The 16,912-nt window shown below is 41.4% G+C and overlaps 1 protein-coding gene across 13 annotated transcripts in view; it reads left to right on the forward strand.

The window, feature by feature from the left end:
- Positions 1 to 16,912, forward strand: part of LTBP1 (latent transforming growth factor beta binding protein 1) — a 196,793-nt gene that overhangs the window by 76,901 nt on the left and 102,980 nt on the right. For all 13 annotated transcript variants that reach the window (XM_081188004.1, XM_081188009.1, XM_081188010.1 and 10 more), the window contains 2 exons: positions 9,278 to 9,502; positions 11,154 to 11,431. In XM_081188004.1, the coding sequence (XP_081044130.1) occupies positions 9,278 to 9,502; positions 11,154 to 11,431 (503 nt within the window). The remainder of the gene's footprint in view (positions 1 to 9,277; positions 9,503 to 11,153; positions 11,432 to 16,912) is intronic.

Genomic DNA, 16,912 nt, shown 5'->3' on the forward strand with positions numbered 1-16,912 from the left:
GTATCTTGGGGAGACCGTAGAGTTTGGGGCATCTGGATGATTTTTCTCTGGGGATGATCCTTAGCTGGATTTCTTCACTGATAGGAGAGGCTTTTATTTTGGATTTGGTGGTTTTTTCCAGATAGGTGGTGGGATCTGTTTTTATAGGTTGGTAGGTAGGGTCTTGGAGTAGATTTGATAGTTTTGCTTGGTAGTCCGATGTGTTCATCACAACAGTGGCATTACCTTTGTCTGCTGGGAGAATGATTATGTTGTTGTCTTTCCTCAGGTTGGTGAGTGCTTTCCGTTCTTCTTTGTGTAAATTGCTTCTGGGTGGTTTGCTGGAGCAGAGGATGTTGGTGACTTCAAGTCTGATTTTATTGGCTTCATCAGGGTTGATTTTGGTTAGGCTAGCTTCGACTCCGCATATGATGTTTTCCGTGGGGATGCGTCTCGGGGCGACTGCAAAGTTGAAACCTTTGGAGAGTACTTTGGTTTCAGTTGAGGTGAGGATCCTGTCTGATATGTTATGTACTGTTTGTTTCATGGGTTGTTGTGGAGGGTGGCTGGGCTTCTGGCGTTTCTTTAGTTTGTGGAGTTTGTTGGTGTGTGTGTCTGTCTTGTGAGAGGACTCAGTTTCAGCTCTCCAAACGGCTAGTTGTTTGCATTTGTCCCAGAGTGCAGGGTGGATTTTGTTACAGAGTTTGAGGTGAAGAGTGAGCAGATCTTTGTTGGTTTGGTTTAGTAGGTATCTTTTCTTATGTAGTTCGTTTCTGATTAGGGCTAGTTCAGTTCGTTTCAGGATCCTTTCGGTAGCTGGGGTTTTAGAGTGGAATTTAAGTTGGAAGCATGTGGGAATTAAGTTGTTGTCTCGGCAGTTGCGTAGGAACAAGAGATCACATAAGATGGTGGCTCTTCGGATTTCTAGTTTCTCGTAGGTTCTTGTCAGCTGGAAGGTTTCCTCCCCGTAGAGGTGAGATATTTGCTTTCGTAGATTTTCACGGGTACAGGAATGCAGGTTTTGGTGTCTTCGGGTGTCTTCCCGTGTAAGAGTTGGGGTGTCTAGGCGACGTTTCGACGAGGTCTCACTCGTCATCTTCAGGCTGGTGCTTTCGGCTTCTTGTTACTGGAACAGAGCAGGATCTCAGTGTTTGAGTTCCTATAAATACTGTTGAGGGGGTGTGGTGTATAGCCTCCAACGTTCTGGGCAGAGAGGAAGTTCCCAGGTTAGTGTGCCTTTTCTTCTTTTGTTCATTAATTACTTGAGGGATATCTTGAGTGATTTCTTGAGTGATATTCTGAGTACCACTTAGGAGGGTCATTAGGTGTGGATTAGTTGCTAAAGCTTTCGTGTCTTGACCTCTTGACCTTGTGAAGAGTTTTTCTGAGAAGATGGCTGTACTGCAAATAGTTGTGCTCTGGCTTGGCTTCGTGTATAGGGGCGAGCTGTGGTTTTGTGCCCTGTGCCAGCCAGATCTGTGTAGGGATTGTAGGGGGGTCGAAGCTAGCCTAACCAAAATCAACCCTGATGAAGCCAATAAAATCAGACTTGAAGTCACCAACATCCTCTGCTCCAGCAAACCACCCAGAAGCAATTTACACAAAGAAGAACGGAAAGCACTCACCAACCTGAGGAAAGACAACAACATAATCATTCTCCCAGCAGACAAAGGTAATGCCACTGTTGTGATGAACACATCGGACTACCAAGCAAAACTATCAAATCTACTCCAAGACCCTACCTACCAACCTATAAAAACAGATCCCACCACCTATCTGGAAAAAACCACCAAATCCAAAATAAAAGCCTCTCCTATCAGTGAAGAAATCCAGCTAAGGATCATCCCCAGAGAAAAATCATCCAAATGCCCCAAACTCTACGGTCTCCCCAAGATACACAAAGAAGGAACACCACTCAGACCAATAGTCAGCTCCATAGGCTCACCTCTACAAAATCTCGCTAAATTTCTCGCTAAGCAACTTCAGCCCTATGCAGAATCTATCGCTTCACACGTTACAAACTCCTTCCAGTTCATAGAAACAATAAAGAAGCAAAACCTACATCCCGATGACCTACTTGTGAGCTTCGATGTTGTATCTCTCTTCACACAAGTGCCCATTAATGAAGCCTTGACAGCCATTCAAAACAAATACAATCCCCCCGAATACATCCTGGACCTGACCAACCACTGCCTAACCAACACGTACTTCATCCACAATGGACAAAGATACAAACAGATAGAAGGAGCACCTATGGGATCACCCCTCTCACCGGTCATCGCAAATCTGTACATGGAACACTTTGAAACCAATGCTTTAGACAAGTCAGAACACAAACCCAAACTTTGGCTCAGATATGTTGACGACACCTTTGTAATTTGGCCACACGGGAAGGAAAAACTAGATAGCTTCCTCACACATCTCAACAGCCTACACCCCAAAATACAATTCACTATGGAAATAGAAGCCAACAACCAACTTCCCTTCCTTGACGTCCTAATCTACAAAAAACCTGATGGCTCCCTAGGACACACTATCTACCGGAAAAAAACACACACCAACCGCTACTTACATGCACAATCACACCACCACCCTGCACAAATAAACTCCGTAGCCAAGACTCTCATCTCCAGAACCAAACGCCTGGCTGACAAAGACCACTTGACAACTGAGTTACAGAATCTCTCAAATGTGTTAATCGCCAACGGATACCAGCAAAACAGGGTTACGAAGCTAATCCAAAAAGAAACACCCCCCAAAAACCAAGACACAGAAGAAAACAATGGCATGGCCCTCCTTCCTTATATCAAGGGCACTACAGATAAAATTAGCAAAATCCTCCATAAACACAATATCAAAACAGCCTTTTGCACCAACCAAAAAATAGCCAATATCCTCAGAAACCCCAAAGATAAAATCCAGCTAGAAAACCAAGGGGTCTATGAAATACCCTGCAAAGTCTGCCCAGCCACGTACATTGGACAAACAAACAGACGAATAAATGCACGTATCGCAGAACACAAGAATGCCGTCAAAAAAGAAGAAAAAACTTCCTCTCTTTACCAACACATGAAAGAAACAGGACACGAAATTAATTTTTCAGATTCCAAATTGCTCTTTAACATGGAACACCACCACAAGAGAATAATCATGGAAGCCATCGAGATAGAGAAACACCCTCACAACATGAACAAGCGTGACGATACGTCCCGCCTGCCAGACATCTGGAAAATAGCCCTCCCCACAAAAACCGACACCAGAACCAGAGGCACACAGAACGCCATCTCCAATCAACCACACCAGACCCAAACCCAGACCCTCTCCACAGATAAATTACAGACACCATCCAGTAGCCAAACCATAGTGGCACCTCCGGATGCTGCACCCCCCTGCAATCCCTACACAGATCTGGCTGGCACAGGGCACAAAACCACAGCTCGCCCCTATACACGAAGCCAAGCCAGAGCACAACTAAGTGCAGTACAGCCATCTTCTCAGAAAAAACTCTTCACAAGGTCAAGAGGTCAAGACACGAAAGCTTTAGCAACTAATCCACACCTAATGACCCCCCTAAGTGGTACTCAGAATATCACTCAAGAAATCACTCAAGATATCCCTCAAGTAATTAATGAACAAAAGAAGAAAAGACACACTAACCTGGGAACTTCCTCTCTGCCCAGAACGTTGGAGGCTATACACCACACCCCCTCAACAGTATTTATAGGAACTCAAACACTGAGATCCTGCTCTGTTCCAGTAACAAGAAGCCGAAAGCACCAGCCTGAAGATGACGAGTGAGACCTCGTCGAAACGTCGCCTAGACACCCCAACTCTTACACGGGAAGACACCCGAAGACACCAAAACCTGCATTCCTGTACCCGTGAAAATCTACGAAAGCAAATATATATATAAAATTCGCCAATCATAACGGAGTGCTCTAGTATTATACAATACAGTATATGGAATTCATCCAGCTGAACAATGTGTGTGTTAAGGGGAATGAAAGTTGAGCGGTTAATGTACATAATAACTGGCTGTTGTACACATTCACAAGGTTTCATGGAGAATGTGCATCCATCAATTAAAAGGAAATTGTGCACATTTCCCAATCAGTATGTTCACATTCTTCGTGTGACCCGTTGAATGTCCACAATAGCTGGTGGTTATGCACATTAACCGCTTAATCTGAATTTCCCCAAACATATATTAACCACTTCTGCCCCAGTCAAGTGTTACTTCAAAAATTTAAATAAAGAATTGAACTCTTTGTTGGTACTTTGAATATAACACCAGTTCACACTCTTTGTCCATCCAGATTGCTGGATGCTCTATTCTTACTAACTCTTCCTAATTCCAGGGTCCTACCTGACCTCTTTAACTAAAGATGCCAGAGTTTGTAACTGAGCTCTTCTCATGCAAAGGATGTGCTATACCACCGAGCTATTTGTGGTCTATCCAACATTGGACATAAATAGGTATGATGCAGATTCCGCCTGCTATACCCAGTGTGTTGCCATTTCAAAACATGAAACAAGTGGACATATTCAAAAAACACTTAAAAATATAGCACACTGTCCAACTTTGGGGGTGGGAAAGCGGGACATCCGCACACACTTTCTGACACCACCACCCTGCCTGATCCACACAGTTTCAGGGACTTTATGCCATAGGAGAATATGATTAAAGTAATGTAATCCTTTGTTTTAGCATGGGCATGTCTAGAAGGTATCCAGCTCCATAGTTTATTATGCATCAGAGTGTCTTACTAGCCTAAACTAATTCTTGTTCTAGGAATTTTTTTTATCACATTGAATAGTGATTCATTCCATAGCTAATGTTTTGTTGAAGCATAACTTTCCTGTAGCATTCTCACATTCATAGTTACCGTACATGGATAGTATTTTTAACTACCTTATGGGATTTCTCATAGCCCTAGCAGACACCTTTCCCAATTTAGTTCCTAATTTAATTCCTAATCTAGTGGCACTGGTAATTTATCCTGTGTTCATAGCAAACCCATACACAAAGAGAAGAGAAATGAACTTTACTGTGCAATAGTTTATATTTGCATATAATGTACCTGGTGATCTGTGTCGGATAAAGCAAATGAAACAAAAGTAAAACTGTTGACTGTCTTATATTGAAAGTTACAGTTCTATGTGAGGTTGGATTCAAATGAAATATTCTACCAGTTCTGACTTGTTTTGCCAACGTTTTCCTAGATGCTGAAGTCCATGCCAAGTTTGAATAACTCAAATCCAAACACAAGAACCATTCTGACAAATAACTGATAAAAATACTACCATTTGCCATGGTGAATTACCCAAAATCTGTTTTATGGATTTGTAAGGTGCATGCTCACCTTTGCAGTGAGGACAAGCATGATAAAGCAGGCTGCTATTTTTGTTCTGCCAATTGTAAATCTCTCTGATAACTTGGATAATCTAACTTCATACATTTGCTTTTAACTTTCTAATGTTTCAGATTAATGCATTAAAGCAGATATTTGCTAGGCTATTTTAAAACCAAGATATGTTGTTAACAGTAGATTATTCAGATTCAGAGAGTCTTAGAGAGCCTAGTGCTATGGCACATTAACAGTAAGCGCCTGAATGGAAAGCCAAACCATAAAAGATGGTGCTATCATTTACACATTGCTCTGTTTAGAGATGGAGGAACATTTTCACTCCACAGTCCAGATCCTTATCAGGATTACTCTTGTGTGCCAGATTTGACAAATGCTCTGGGTTCCAACCTGTCAGTCACCTGGCTTCACAATGACTTAAGATGTAAGGTGATTTGAAGTTCTGAAGTTGGTACTTCAAAGCGCATGGCAAATTGCTGCTAAAATGAAGGCGGGAAAATCCATTTTCACAGGAGCAAGGTAGTGCTGGACATATCCTATATACCAGGGGTGGCCAACTCCCAAGAGACTGTGATCTACTCACAGAGTTAAAGACTGGCAGTTATCTACCCCCCTTTTTTGGATTCAGTTCTAAGTTGTTGAGCTTTTTTTAGGAAGGAAAGCCCTATTTTGGGGGCTGCGGGGCAAAAATGATGAGCTTTTTTTAGGGGAACCAAACTTGTTGAGCTTCTTTGCAGGGGGCCCATGATCTACCTGTTGGATGCGCCTGCTATATGCATTGGGTGCATGAAACACACCTGGAACTCTGATGAGTCTCTTCCCTTCTTGCTATCCCTACATATCCTGCTTTGCTAGGAAGGAGCAGGGGGGGAAGGAATACAATAATGGAAGCAGAATCAAACAAGTGCTGGCTTTCTAAATTTCAAAAGGGAAAGTAGCTATTTTGCTGTAATATTTGAAATCTTGTGGCCTCAAAGATGGCCTAACCCATGATTTGCTAACCTGGTGACTTCTAGATGTTTTGAACTACAGGTCCCGTTATCTATAACAATAGGTCACATTAGCTAAATCTGAACTGCAGTTGAAAACATCTGGAGCACACCATGTTAGGGAAGGCTGACATAACCTAATGAAGTTTGTGTAACGCTTTCTTCATTCCATTTTTACAAACTTCAGACTTTTACCCTGCTCTATTTCTGTCCACTTTTGTTTTGTGCTTAACATCTAGTGTGATTAGCTGGAAGGGTTGCTCATTTTTTGTGATATTTACAGTGGTGCCTCGCAAGACGAAATTAATCTGTTCTGCGAGTCTCTTCGTCTTGCGGTTTTTTCGTCTTGCGAAGCACGGCTATTAACGGCTTAGCGGCTATTAGCGGCTTTAAGAAAAAGGAAGCAAACTCGCAAGACGTTTCGTCTTGCGAAGCAAGCCCATAGGGAAATTCGTCTTGCGGAACGACTCAAAAAACGGAAAACTCTTTCGTCTTGCGCGTTTTTCGTCTTGCGAGGCATTCGTCTTGCGAGGTACCAGTGTAGTTGGCTAATAAAGGACCTCCTCTTACTTTCACATTTTCCTGTTAATGAACCAAGATGGCTTCCCGCCATTTTGTTCAACATTTAAATTAGACTATTAGTCACAAGTTGCCCCCTAATACTGCTTTTCTTCTTTGCTCCCCCTTCTTGTGCATTAAGTCTTCATTGTGTGCTCCATTGTCAATTCCGACCTGATCTGTTAACTTAGTGGCTGAACAATAACTAAAGTATAAAACTTAAACTTCGGTGGTTGTGTTGGTTTCACAGAAACAGAACTGGCGAGAGAGGCTTTAATTGGACCTAATAGTTTAAAGCTGTGAAAGCTTTTTAATTTCACTGAATGCTTCATTAAGCACAATGAATATTCAGAGCATACAAGGACAGCATGGGTATTTTTAAAAAAGGTTTCGCCTTCAGTAGTTTCTGAAGCCAAAAGCCTTGCATCACTGATAATTAGATTTTCTCTTGGCCATAGGTGGGTGTTCCCTGCTAATTCTTTAGATGCATTGATGGCTTACCACATGGCACTCTGCCCACGTGGTTACATTACAAGCAGCCACTTACATGGATGGCTGCAGGTAGAAATGGGCTTTAGGGGAGATGAGAGCAGAGAAGAAGAAGAAGAAGAAGAAGAAGAAGAAGAAGAAGAAGAAGAAGAAGAAGACCAAGCCCACTCTGGGTGGCTTACAGCACGTAAAAAAAAAGTAAAGCATTAGACATTAAAAAAAATTCCTGATACAGGGTTGCCTTCAGATGTCTTCTAAAAGTCAGATAGTTGTTTATTTCCTTGACATCTGATGGGAGGGTGTTCCACAGGCCGGGCACCACTATGGAGAAGGCCCTCTGCCTGGTATATATAGAAGCCACATGCCTTGAAATTGTTTTGGGAGGATAAGATGTGCTATTAGCTACCTCTTAAGCATTATCTGCATGCTATTCTCCAGCTGAAATTTATAACCATGGCCCAGCAGTTGCTGCTGCCATGAATGCTAGAAGGAAGGCCACTCCCTGCTGCAATGCCCATTTCCACCTGGCCTAGGGGGTGGGACCCACACTCACCCTGAACAGCTAAAAGGCTCCTGGGAGGCCGCTGGAAGATTGTTCCATGAGATCTCACCAAAAACTGGTTCTGCTGCTGGCACTGCTTCTTTGCTAGGGGTGGTTGGGGGGCCCTTGTGGCGATGGACACTCTTCGGCTTCTGCCTCCTAAGGAGGCTGCTTCAGCCCACCTTATTTGTCAGTGAAATAAATCTTAAAATGAGAATGATTGAACTAAGGCTGCGAATTCTAGCAAAATTTAATGCAAATGGACCGCCGGTTCTTTGTTAGGATATGATGCCTGTCTACTTGCAAAAAAACCAAACCAAAAGAAGTGATGATTGCTGTACTGAGTAATTTTGTGATCATCCATTTTTCAACCACTTTGTGCTATTTTCATTCATGTCCAGAATAAGAAGAAAAATAGGATGGCCGTTGGGTCTATATTTAGTACACTTGCTGTTACATTTGGTAATAATATCAATATAATAAATAAATATTTGCAGTCCTGACTTTAAAATCATTTGGGTTTGACATATCTTAAAGATCTAATAGTACATATATGGCAATATGTGCATATTTTCAAAAAATATTTCTGCTATGCAGCCTATCCAATAGTTTATTACACCAGTCTTTTTATAAGTCTAGTGAATTATGTGTCTCAGTTGGAATTCTCCTCTTAGTAGAAAACATGCACATTCTTCATCAGATACTGGCCTTTTATAGTAGCAGAAAGACACTGGTGTGCACTTGCTCTCCATGTTCTCTCTGCTATCTCACATGTTGGTTCTCTACATTTGCACAACTTGCTCCTCAACTGTGGGATTCAGGACCGCCACAATATTGCCCCCCCCCAATCTCCTAAAAGAGATAAAACCCTAGTATTAAGCAGTGCTATTAAGCACTTGCTACATATTTCTCAATAGTTACGGTACAGGTAAAATTCAGAGACTTGCTTCTTATAACTCAAATTAGCAATTTTACTATGCATTCGGCCATGCAGTCTCTGTCCAACAATCATATCCTGAGATGCAAGTGCTTGAATGGGTGAGTCTTTCAGTGGTGCTTACTTCAAAATAAGTGTACTTGGCACTGGAGTCTTTGAAAGTTAGGTACAGTATATAATGCCTTGTAGAATTATTGCAAATGTAACATTCCATGAATATATGGCATGCTATGTTTTGCTAGGCACTAAAAATTACGTTTCAAGTAAAAAAGATTCATTCTGGCAAATGGTAAAAGTTACACAAGGGAGGATATGCCTGTCAGTCATTAAACAGGATGATTGAATAGGTGACAGTACTAAAAATATGACTGAAGAGAAATTAACACCAATCTCTCTCTGTTTTTCTTTCTTCTTTCAGTTATTTGCCACCTTCCTTGCATGAATGGAGGCCAGTGTAGTTCAAGAGATAAGTGCCAGTGCCCTCCTAATTACACTGGTAAACTTTGTCAGATCCCAGTACAGAGTGGCAGTGCTCCAAAATTTTATCATAATCCTCAGCAAGCAAACAAGGCGGTGGGATCGCATGTCATCCATTCCACGCATACTTTACCACTGACTATGCCTGGGCAGCAAGGAGTAAAAGGTAAATGATTTTCCCTATTGGCTGTGGTTTTACTTTTTTTAATTTTGGCTGCCAGACTACCAGAGACAGTCATAACATCTGTCCACATAGCTTTAAACATAGCTGAAATTCTGAGCCTATCTGAATGACAGAATACTATTTTCCTTAGAAAGTTCAGAGAATTAAAAGGAACAGTTCTTGAAAGGCTGTTTGATAAGGTATTTTCATTCATTCTGAAGTGAAAAAAATCTCACTTTCAAAATGGAACTGAAATCCGAGATGTTATCCCTGTCTCTTTTAAGAAAATATATTTTCCTTCTGTTTGCCTTTTTATTATCTTGGTTGTCAGATAGGAATCCAGGGATATATGAGAGAGACCATATGAAAGCACCCTATTTGCTTTGATCATTTAAAATTGGTTGAACATTGCTGGATGGTCATGGTAGGTCAAAAGGGCACTTAGATTATAGCTGCTAGTTGACAGCTGTGATGTCATTTTTGTATGCAAGATTGAAGCTACAATATTACCCAGAGAAGAGTCTATACTTAACACTGAATTTTTAAAGCAAGTCAGCAGCTGTTGATTAAAATAATCCTGCTCTCCCAGTGAATATTAAGGCTGCTAATCACAAAAACATTTTTTTTTAGAGTAGCTAGGGGTGTCTTAGCCATAGAGGCTAGTGGCATGGGGCGCCACGGCACCAAGTTCTGGAGGGCGCCAGGGAAGAGGCGGAGGCTGGATGTGGTGCCTCCTGGCATCAGCTCGCCGCCCTCGCCCGACACCGCCATCCTGTGCCGCGCCCGGAGCCGTCGCCCTCCAGCCGCTACCTGCCTGGAGGGAAATGTGGGGGTGGGGGGCACCGGAGGGATCCTTGCACCACGGCGCCAGATATGCTTAAGACGGCCCTGAGAGTAGCCATCCCTGCTCTTTCATGTAGCTAGTGCTATTTTTCTCTTTGTTTTGGGATTTCACAGAGTTCTCAGTTCAGGTAGATCAACAGCTACTTTGGGGCTCAAATGACAGGTTCAAGTGGCAGATGGGAGCCCATCCATTTTTCCTCCAGTTGTGAATCAGAGGTTCCAAATTTCACACTCCATTCCCAAAAGAGTCTCTGTAGATGCATGCATCTAGGACAGGCTTCCTCAACCTCAGATGTTTTGACACTACAATTCCCATCATCCCTAACCACTGGTCCTGCTATGTAGGGATCATGGGAGTTGTAGGCCAAAAACATCTGGATTTGGATTTGATATCCCGCTTTATCACTACCCAAAGGAGTCTCAAAGCGGCTAACATTCTCCTTTCCCTTCCTCCCCCACAACAAACACTCTGTGAGGTGAGTGGGGCTGAGAGACTTCAGAGAAGTGTGACTAGCCCAAGATCACCCAGCAGCTGCATGTGGAGGAGCGGAGACGCGAACCTGGTCCCCCAGATTACGAGTCTACCGCTCTTAACCACTACACCACACTGGAGGGCCAAAGTTGAGGAAGCCTGATCTAGGAACACACCTGCTTCCTCACTGTCACAGTGGGGATCCACTTCATTTTACCCCCCTCTTGCTGCCCCTGGGCCAGTCCATTTCATCCCCTAATTTTTTGTATTGGCGGAGCTTAACAACAACCATCCTTGTTTGGAGATTTTCTATATTTTCACTTCTGTTTCTTTTTCCAGTGAAATTTCCTCCTAACATTGTGAACATCCATGTGAAACATCCCCCTGAAGCTTCAGTGCACTTTCACCAGGTTTCAAGGATTGATAGCACATCAACAGGACAGAAGGCAAAGCCATCCCAATCAGGACATTCCCAGGTTTCTTATCAAAGTCTACCATTTCAGAAGACCCAGAAAGTGCCTTCAACCTACTCTCACCAGCATCCTATTTCGCATGTGTATCCTATTTCTGCTAAAACCCAGCTTGGGCGATGCTTTCAGGAGACTATAGGGACACAGGTAAGAAATGTAAATATTATTGGTAAGTGAATCAGTTGGTAACCCAATCATGATTTAGAATACAAATACAAATGTTTACTATAGGTTTCATAAAAGTCTAAAGGTTTGGGTTCTGGCAGGCTTTCCTTCAGGAGAGAGTTCCTAACTAAGAAACCTCTGCTGTTTGCTGTTGGTGATTTAACTTATTGGGCAAATGGTTTAGGGCTTATCCTGGGGGTGTGGGTGTTTTTTATTAAGTATGTTAATTCACATAAATTAGACAAAGTTGTTTTTGAAGTACAATGGGTCCGGTCCAAATCTGACTCTTTTGAATGAGGTTCTCTTCAGTGGATTGAATTATTCTATGAAGCGTACTGGTATCACTGCAGTTGACAAAGCATCAGCTTTATGTACATACAACTTTGAGAGATGAATTGGGATCTGCTGCTGTTGATCCTTCCAGAAAGGCTGTAGGGACTGGACATTCTGAATGGGAATATATGATGCCTGAAATTGTTACTCTGTTTGCTCTTAGATCTGGGAAGAGTGTGATACCAGCATTTAACCTACTATTCTATGAATTGCGTTAATTAACCTTGAATAGTCTTGAAGAGTATAATTCTTGGTTTAGAGCAGGAATGAGGAGCCCATGGCCTTCCAGTTGTTGTTGAACAACTCCCACCATCCCTACTAACTGGTCCTGCTGGCTGTGGCAGATAGGAGTTGGAGTCCAAAAACATCTGGAGGGCCAGGGGGTCTGCAACATTTTTGTAGAAGACCTTAATACTATTAATCTTTTGAACCCCTTGAATCTCAGTGCACAGCTCAGAGTATTAATATCATCATAAAGCTTAGAGTATTACAATCAGAGGTTATTATTCCGTAGCAATTATATTCAAAAGAGAATAAAAGAGGGGAGAAGAGAAAATAAGAGCTTAAGAAAGAGAAGTTGGAAATGGGGGAAATAGAATAAGATTTACTGGAAAGTCCCAGTATGAACTTCACCATCATCTCACTATCCAATTGCCATCTTGATGCATGTTTACGGAATACATCTGGCACAAAGTAAGCCCTGGGCTTGACGCCAATGTTGGCTCTCTGAAAGTACCCAAAGGGAAAAAAATGGCAAAGAATAAAGAGGCTACAATAGGGGAAACTAAAGAGAGAATATAGAGATGAGCAGGGAGGGAAGAGAACTTGTTTTGAACATTTTATTCATTAATTCCAGAAGGGCAATTTAAGCTATTTTAAAAAAAGAAAAATTGGCATACTGCAGGTAGGCCTAAAAGCCAGGTGTTCAATAGCAACAACATGGGCCATATTTGCCATGTCAGAATTCATTTTGTGGATTTGATTTTGCTCTTCCAGTTTTTTAAGTGCTGTTGTTACTGAACTAAATTCCTTTTTTTTTTTTTTTTGGTAAGCAAATCCTATTATATATGATATATAGTAACCTCTTCACACCTAAACATATATAAAATTATTATTACTTTAGAAGAGTAATCTCTCACACATGGATACTGATCCAAAACTCCAAGAGTGCTCCAAAATGTTTACATAGATTCGTAATCCCCTTCACTGTGCAGCTCTGTGTGCAATTGGGGGTATATGGAGATGGTCTGACTGTTGCAAAAACTGGAGAGCACAGCTCCCACATATATCAACAAAAATATTAATGGTGCATCAGTATGTACAGCTAAATCTGTTTACAGTTGCAGTCAGACAAATATTGTAGATATTGTATAGTGAAAAATAATCAGGACAGATGAAAGTAAATGCTTCTTAAGACAGCACATAAGTAAACTAGAATTCACTACCTCAAAAGGTAGTGATGTCCACCAATTTGGGAAGGCTCTAACAGGGATTTTTAAAAAGTATTCATGAGGGATAAGGCTAGTCATGATGCCTAGATATATATTACCTCACAGACACTGGAGGAGAGAGAAGTGGTAATATAAACCTTGATTTACAAGTGGCTGTGAAGTACCTAGTGACTGTGACCAATTTCCCTATCATTTTGCCAGTTCCAGTCCTTCTTGTTTGACTACTTTGGTGGATCCACTCTTACAATCAAGAATCACAGGGTTGGAAAGGACCCTGAGAGAACATCCCACCAACCCCAATGTTCTATCAAGTTCTATAGTTGTAACAATCCATTGAAGGCTCTGAAGCGCTAAGCTCTTTAAGAAAATTTATCTTTGAATTCCTCTCCTTAGTTTCAACTGTTTAGCTATGGTATGCAGCGTGTGAACAGAAGATTCTACGTAAACACTTCCTGTGTGAGCTCACTCAATCACTGCTTTAGCTTTTTGAGGTGGACCTTTGCGTCCTAGTACAGTGGTACCTCGGGTTACAGACGCTTCAGGTTGCAGACTCCGCTAACCCAGAAATAGTACCTCGGGTTAAGAACTTTGCTTCAGGATGAGAACAGAAGTCACACAGCGGCAGCACAGCAGCAGCGGGAGGCCCCATTAGGTAAAGTGGTACCTCAGGTTAAGAACAGTTTCAGGTTAAGAACAGACCTCCAGAATGAATTAAGTTCTTAACCCGAGGTACCACTGTATCCTAGGATTCCTGTTGCCAACAATATAGTAAACTAGAATACCTGTAATTTTGCTTAGTTTTATCTATAATGTCTTGAATTTTATTTTTAAAAATCTGACACTTCTAGACAGTGAATAGAGTGCATGCAAATTCCGTAACTTTGCACCGCATACTTCATAGAATTAAGGAGAACTTAAATATTGAAGAAGGGTGATCTGAAAGCTGTAAGAAGCGCAGGGATTTAGTTTTGGAAACTTTCCATTACCACCCTGACTCTGGTCTTCTGCCCCAATTAATTGCTCTAATAGCATTTAAATTTGATCCAGAACTTTTCATGTGATCTTCTAGAATATTTTGGTTTTGTGTGTAATGAGACAAATCCCAAATTCTATTTGTATTACCTTGAGACCATTTTAATATTAATATCTTACTAAGATTTGGATGACTTCTCAAGATAAACAGATGAATTTATTTTCTTGACATATTTAATACTTGCTCTGATGCAACTGGTGGGAACATATATGGGTTACCAACCCCACCTCCCCATTTTGTATTCATTTAATGTAATCACTTCAAATGTTTATATCTGGGCTGGGTAATCTCCATAATACTACTTTGCTCAGCAGTTGTCAGTGTTTATGTATTTTCTTGCATGGTGGATTTCTTAAGTTAGATTCGGTGCTCAAAAATGTTTTATTAATTACTTTGGGATCAGAGGTGATTTTACTGTCTGCAAACGAGACTGGTAATATAATGCATGTGTATGTCTTGGCAAAGTATATAATCTATTGCAAGACCGGATTAGTCTTGTGACTTCTATCCAGCATTACAAAAGTGTTGTGTTTATTAGATTCTTAATTTATATAACGTGTTGTAAATATATAGTCTTGTGTCTGAAGACATTAGTACTATTTCAGTTTGTGCTTATATTCTGTAACAATCTTAACTCCCGTTTGGATGATCTAATTTGGATATTTCCAGTCTTCAAATATTAGAAACCATGCATGATATTGTATAATATTTTGATGGGCTGTATTCTGTGTCATTCTTAAACACGAGTTTCCTTTTTCCTTCTGTAAACAAGATTTATTTATTTAAAGCATCTTTGCCCTAGTATTCAGCCTATGCAAGGGACCCAGCACAGTTTACCAACATAAGAGAGTCACTGCCCTCAGGCTTGCAATCTAAAATATGGTGCAGAAGGAAAAAGGATTGGGAGGGAGAAGCAAATCCCAGAAAGCAAGGAAATATAAACTTAAATAATTATGGCCTTTAGTGACCTGCTTGGTAATTCAGCAGGTGATGGAAGCCATTACATTTTAACACTCTACGATTCATCTGTGATTAATCTAAAAGAAATGAAAAGCAAACTTTTTATTTCCTTAATCTGACCATGAGTTCTAGTGGTTCTTTGCCTGTTTCCCTTGATTTTATCCTTATTCTACCCCCTTCCTGCTGAAAAACGAGACACACGTAGATTTCTGCTTCTGGCATAGTTTCAGATAGAGCTTTCAGGAATAATCAGCACTCTTCATCTATTAAAATCACAACCACTCCAAGGCAGAACTTTAAAATGTAAAGCCTAATGTCTTGGTCAAATACTTCTGTTACTGTATGTTCTCCACATGTGGGGAAAAACACCTCTGTACAGGAGGAAAACGTGTTGCTTCTTAGCTCAAGGTCGCTGTGTGCAGTTGTCCAAATTACACTTGTACCAGAGAGTGTTTGTCATGCAATCCTATTTGACTTTGATCTCCCTGCTCTAAGGCAGTGCCTGTTCAATCAGTTTTGCCTTGGATTCCATTTGGGAAGAAGGGTTGCACAACAAAATGGTTTGCTAGGAGACAAGGTAAAGGTAAAGGGACCCCTGACCATTAGGTCCAGTCATGGACGACTCTGGGGTTGGGGCGCTCATCTTGTTTTATTGGCCTAGGGAGCCAGCGTACAGCTTCCGGGTCATGTGGCCAGCATGACTAAGCCACTTCTGGCGAACCAGATCAGCGCATGGAAACGCCGTTTACCTTCTCGCCAGAGCGGTTCCTATTTATCTACTTGCACTTTTATGTGCTTTCAAACTGCTAGGTTAGCAAGAGCAGGGACCAAGCAACGGGAGCTCACCCTGTCGTGGGGATTCAAACCGTCAACCACCTGATCGGCAAGCCCTAGGGTCTGTGGTTTAGACCACAGCGCCATCCGCATCCCTTGCTAGGAGACTGTCTTGATGCAATACTGTTAAAATTATTACTCCCGTCTGGTGTAGAATGTGTATGGAGAAGACGTTGGCTAGAGCACATGTTGCACAGGCAGTTGTGCATAGAAAGAATTACAGTTAGAAACCAAACCCACAGAGGCAGGTTTGTATAAAATTAAGAAATGTTGGACAGTATGCCATTTGGTATGGAGTCAATTATTCACCGCATTTGATTAGTGCCAAGACAGCACCAAATGCATATTCTTTTCATTGGATTCTTATCCTGTTCCACAAAGTCAGGCTGCACTTGAATAAGTGAGCTGTTCATCAGAAAACCCATTTGAATACTTTCCCTAAGTCTTGCAGTTTCATTTTAAAATTAGAATTTTAATGCTTCTTACACCCTGCCCGCTCCATCTTTGTTCAGTATTCTGGGATAAATTGGGTAATTCCACCCACAAAAGTTGGTAGTGGAGCAGTGGAAAGGAGCTATGTGGGAATAATTCTGATCACACATCCACTTAGATAAGTCAGTATAGCATTGCAGCTTAGCATTGCAACACCACCATTTGTGGTGTTGGTGACATCGATATTTTATCTAATTATTTGTTGAAATTTCCCCTAACTGTGATAAATTTCTTTCTGCTCCATTGAAGGGAAATGATAATTAGCCCACGTTATTAAATTCAGGGGTTTGTTGGCAAATGATGCCAACAGAATTATACAGAAGTTGGCTACTTTTGCATTAGCTCAAACTGCAAGTGGAC

This window comes from Podarcis bocagei, assembly GCF_964188305.1.
Source record: "Podarcis bocagei genome assembly, chromosome: 3".
Classification (NCBI taxonomy): domain Eukaryota; kingdom Metazoa; phylum Chordata; class Lepidosauria; order Squamata; family Lacertidae; genus Podarcis; species Podarcis bocagei.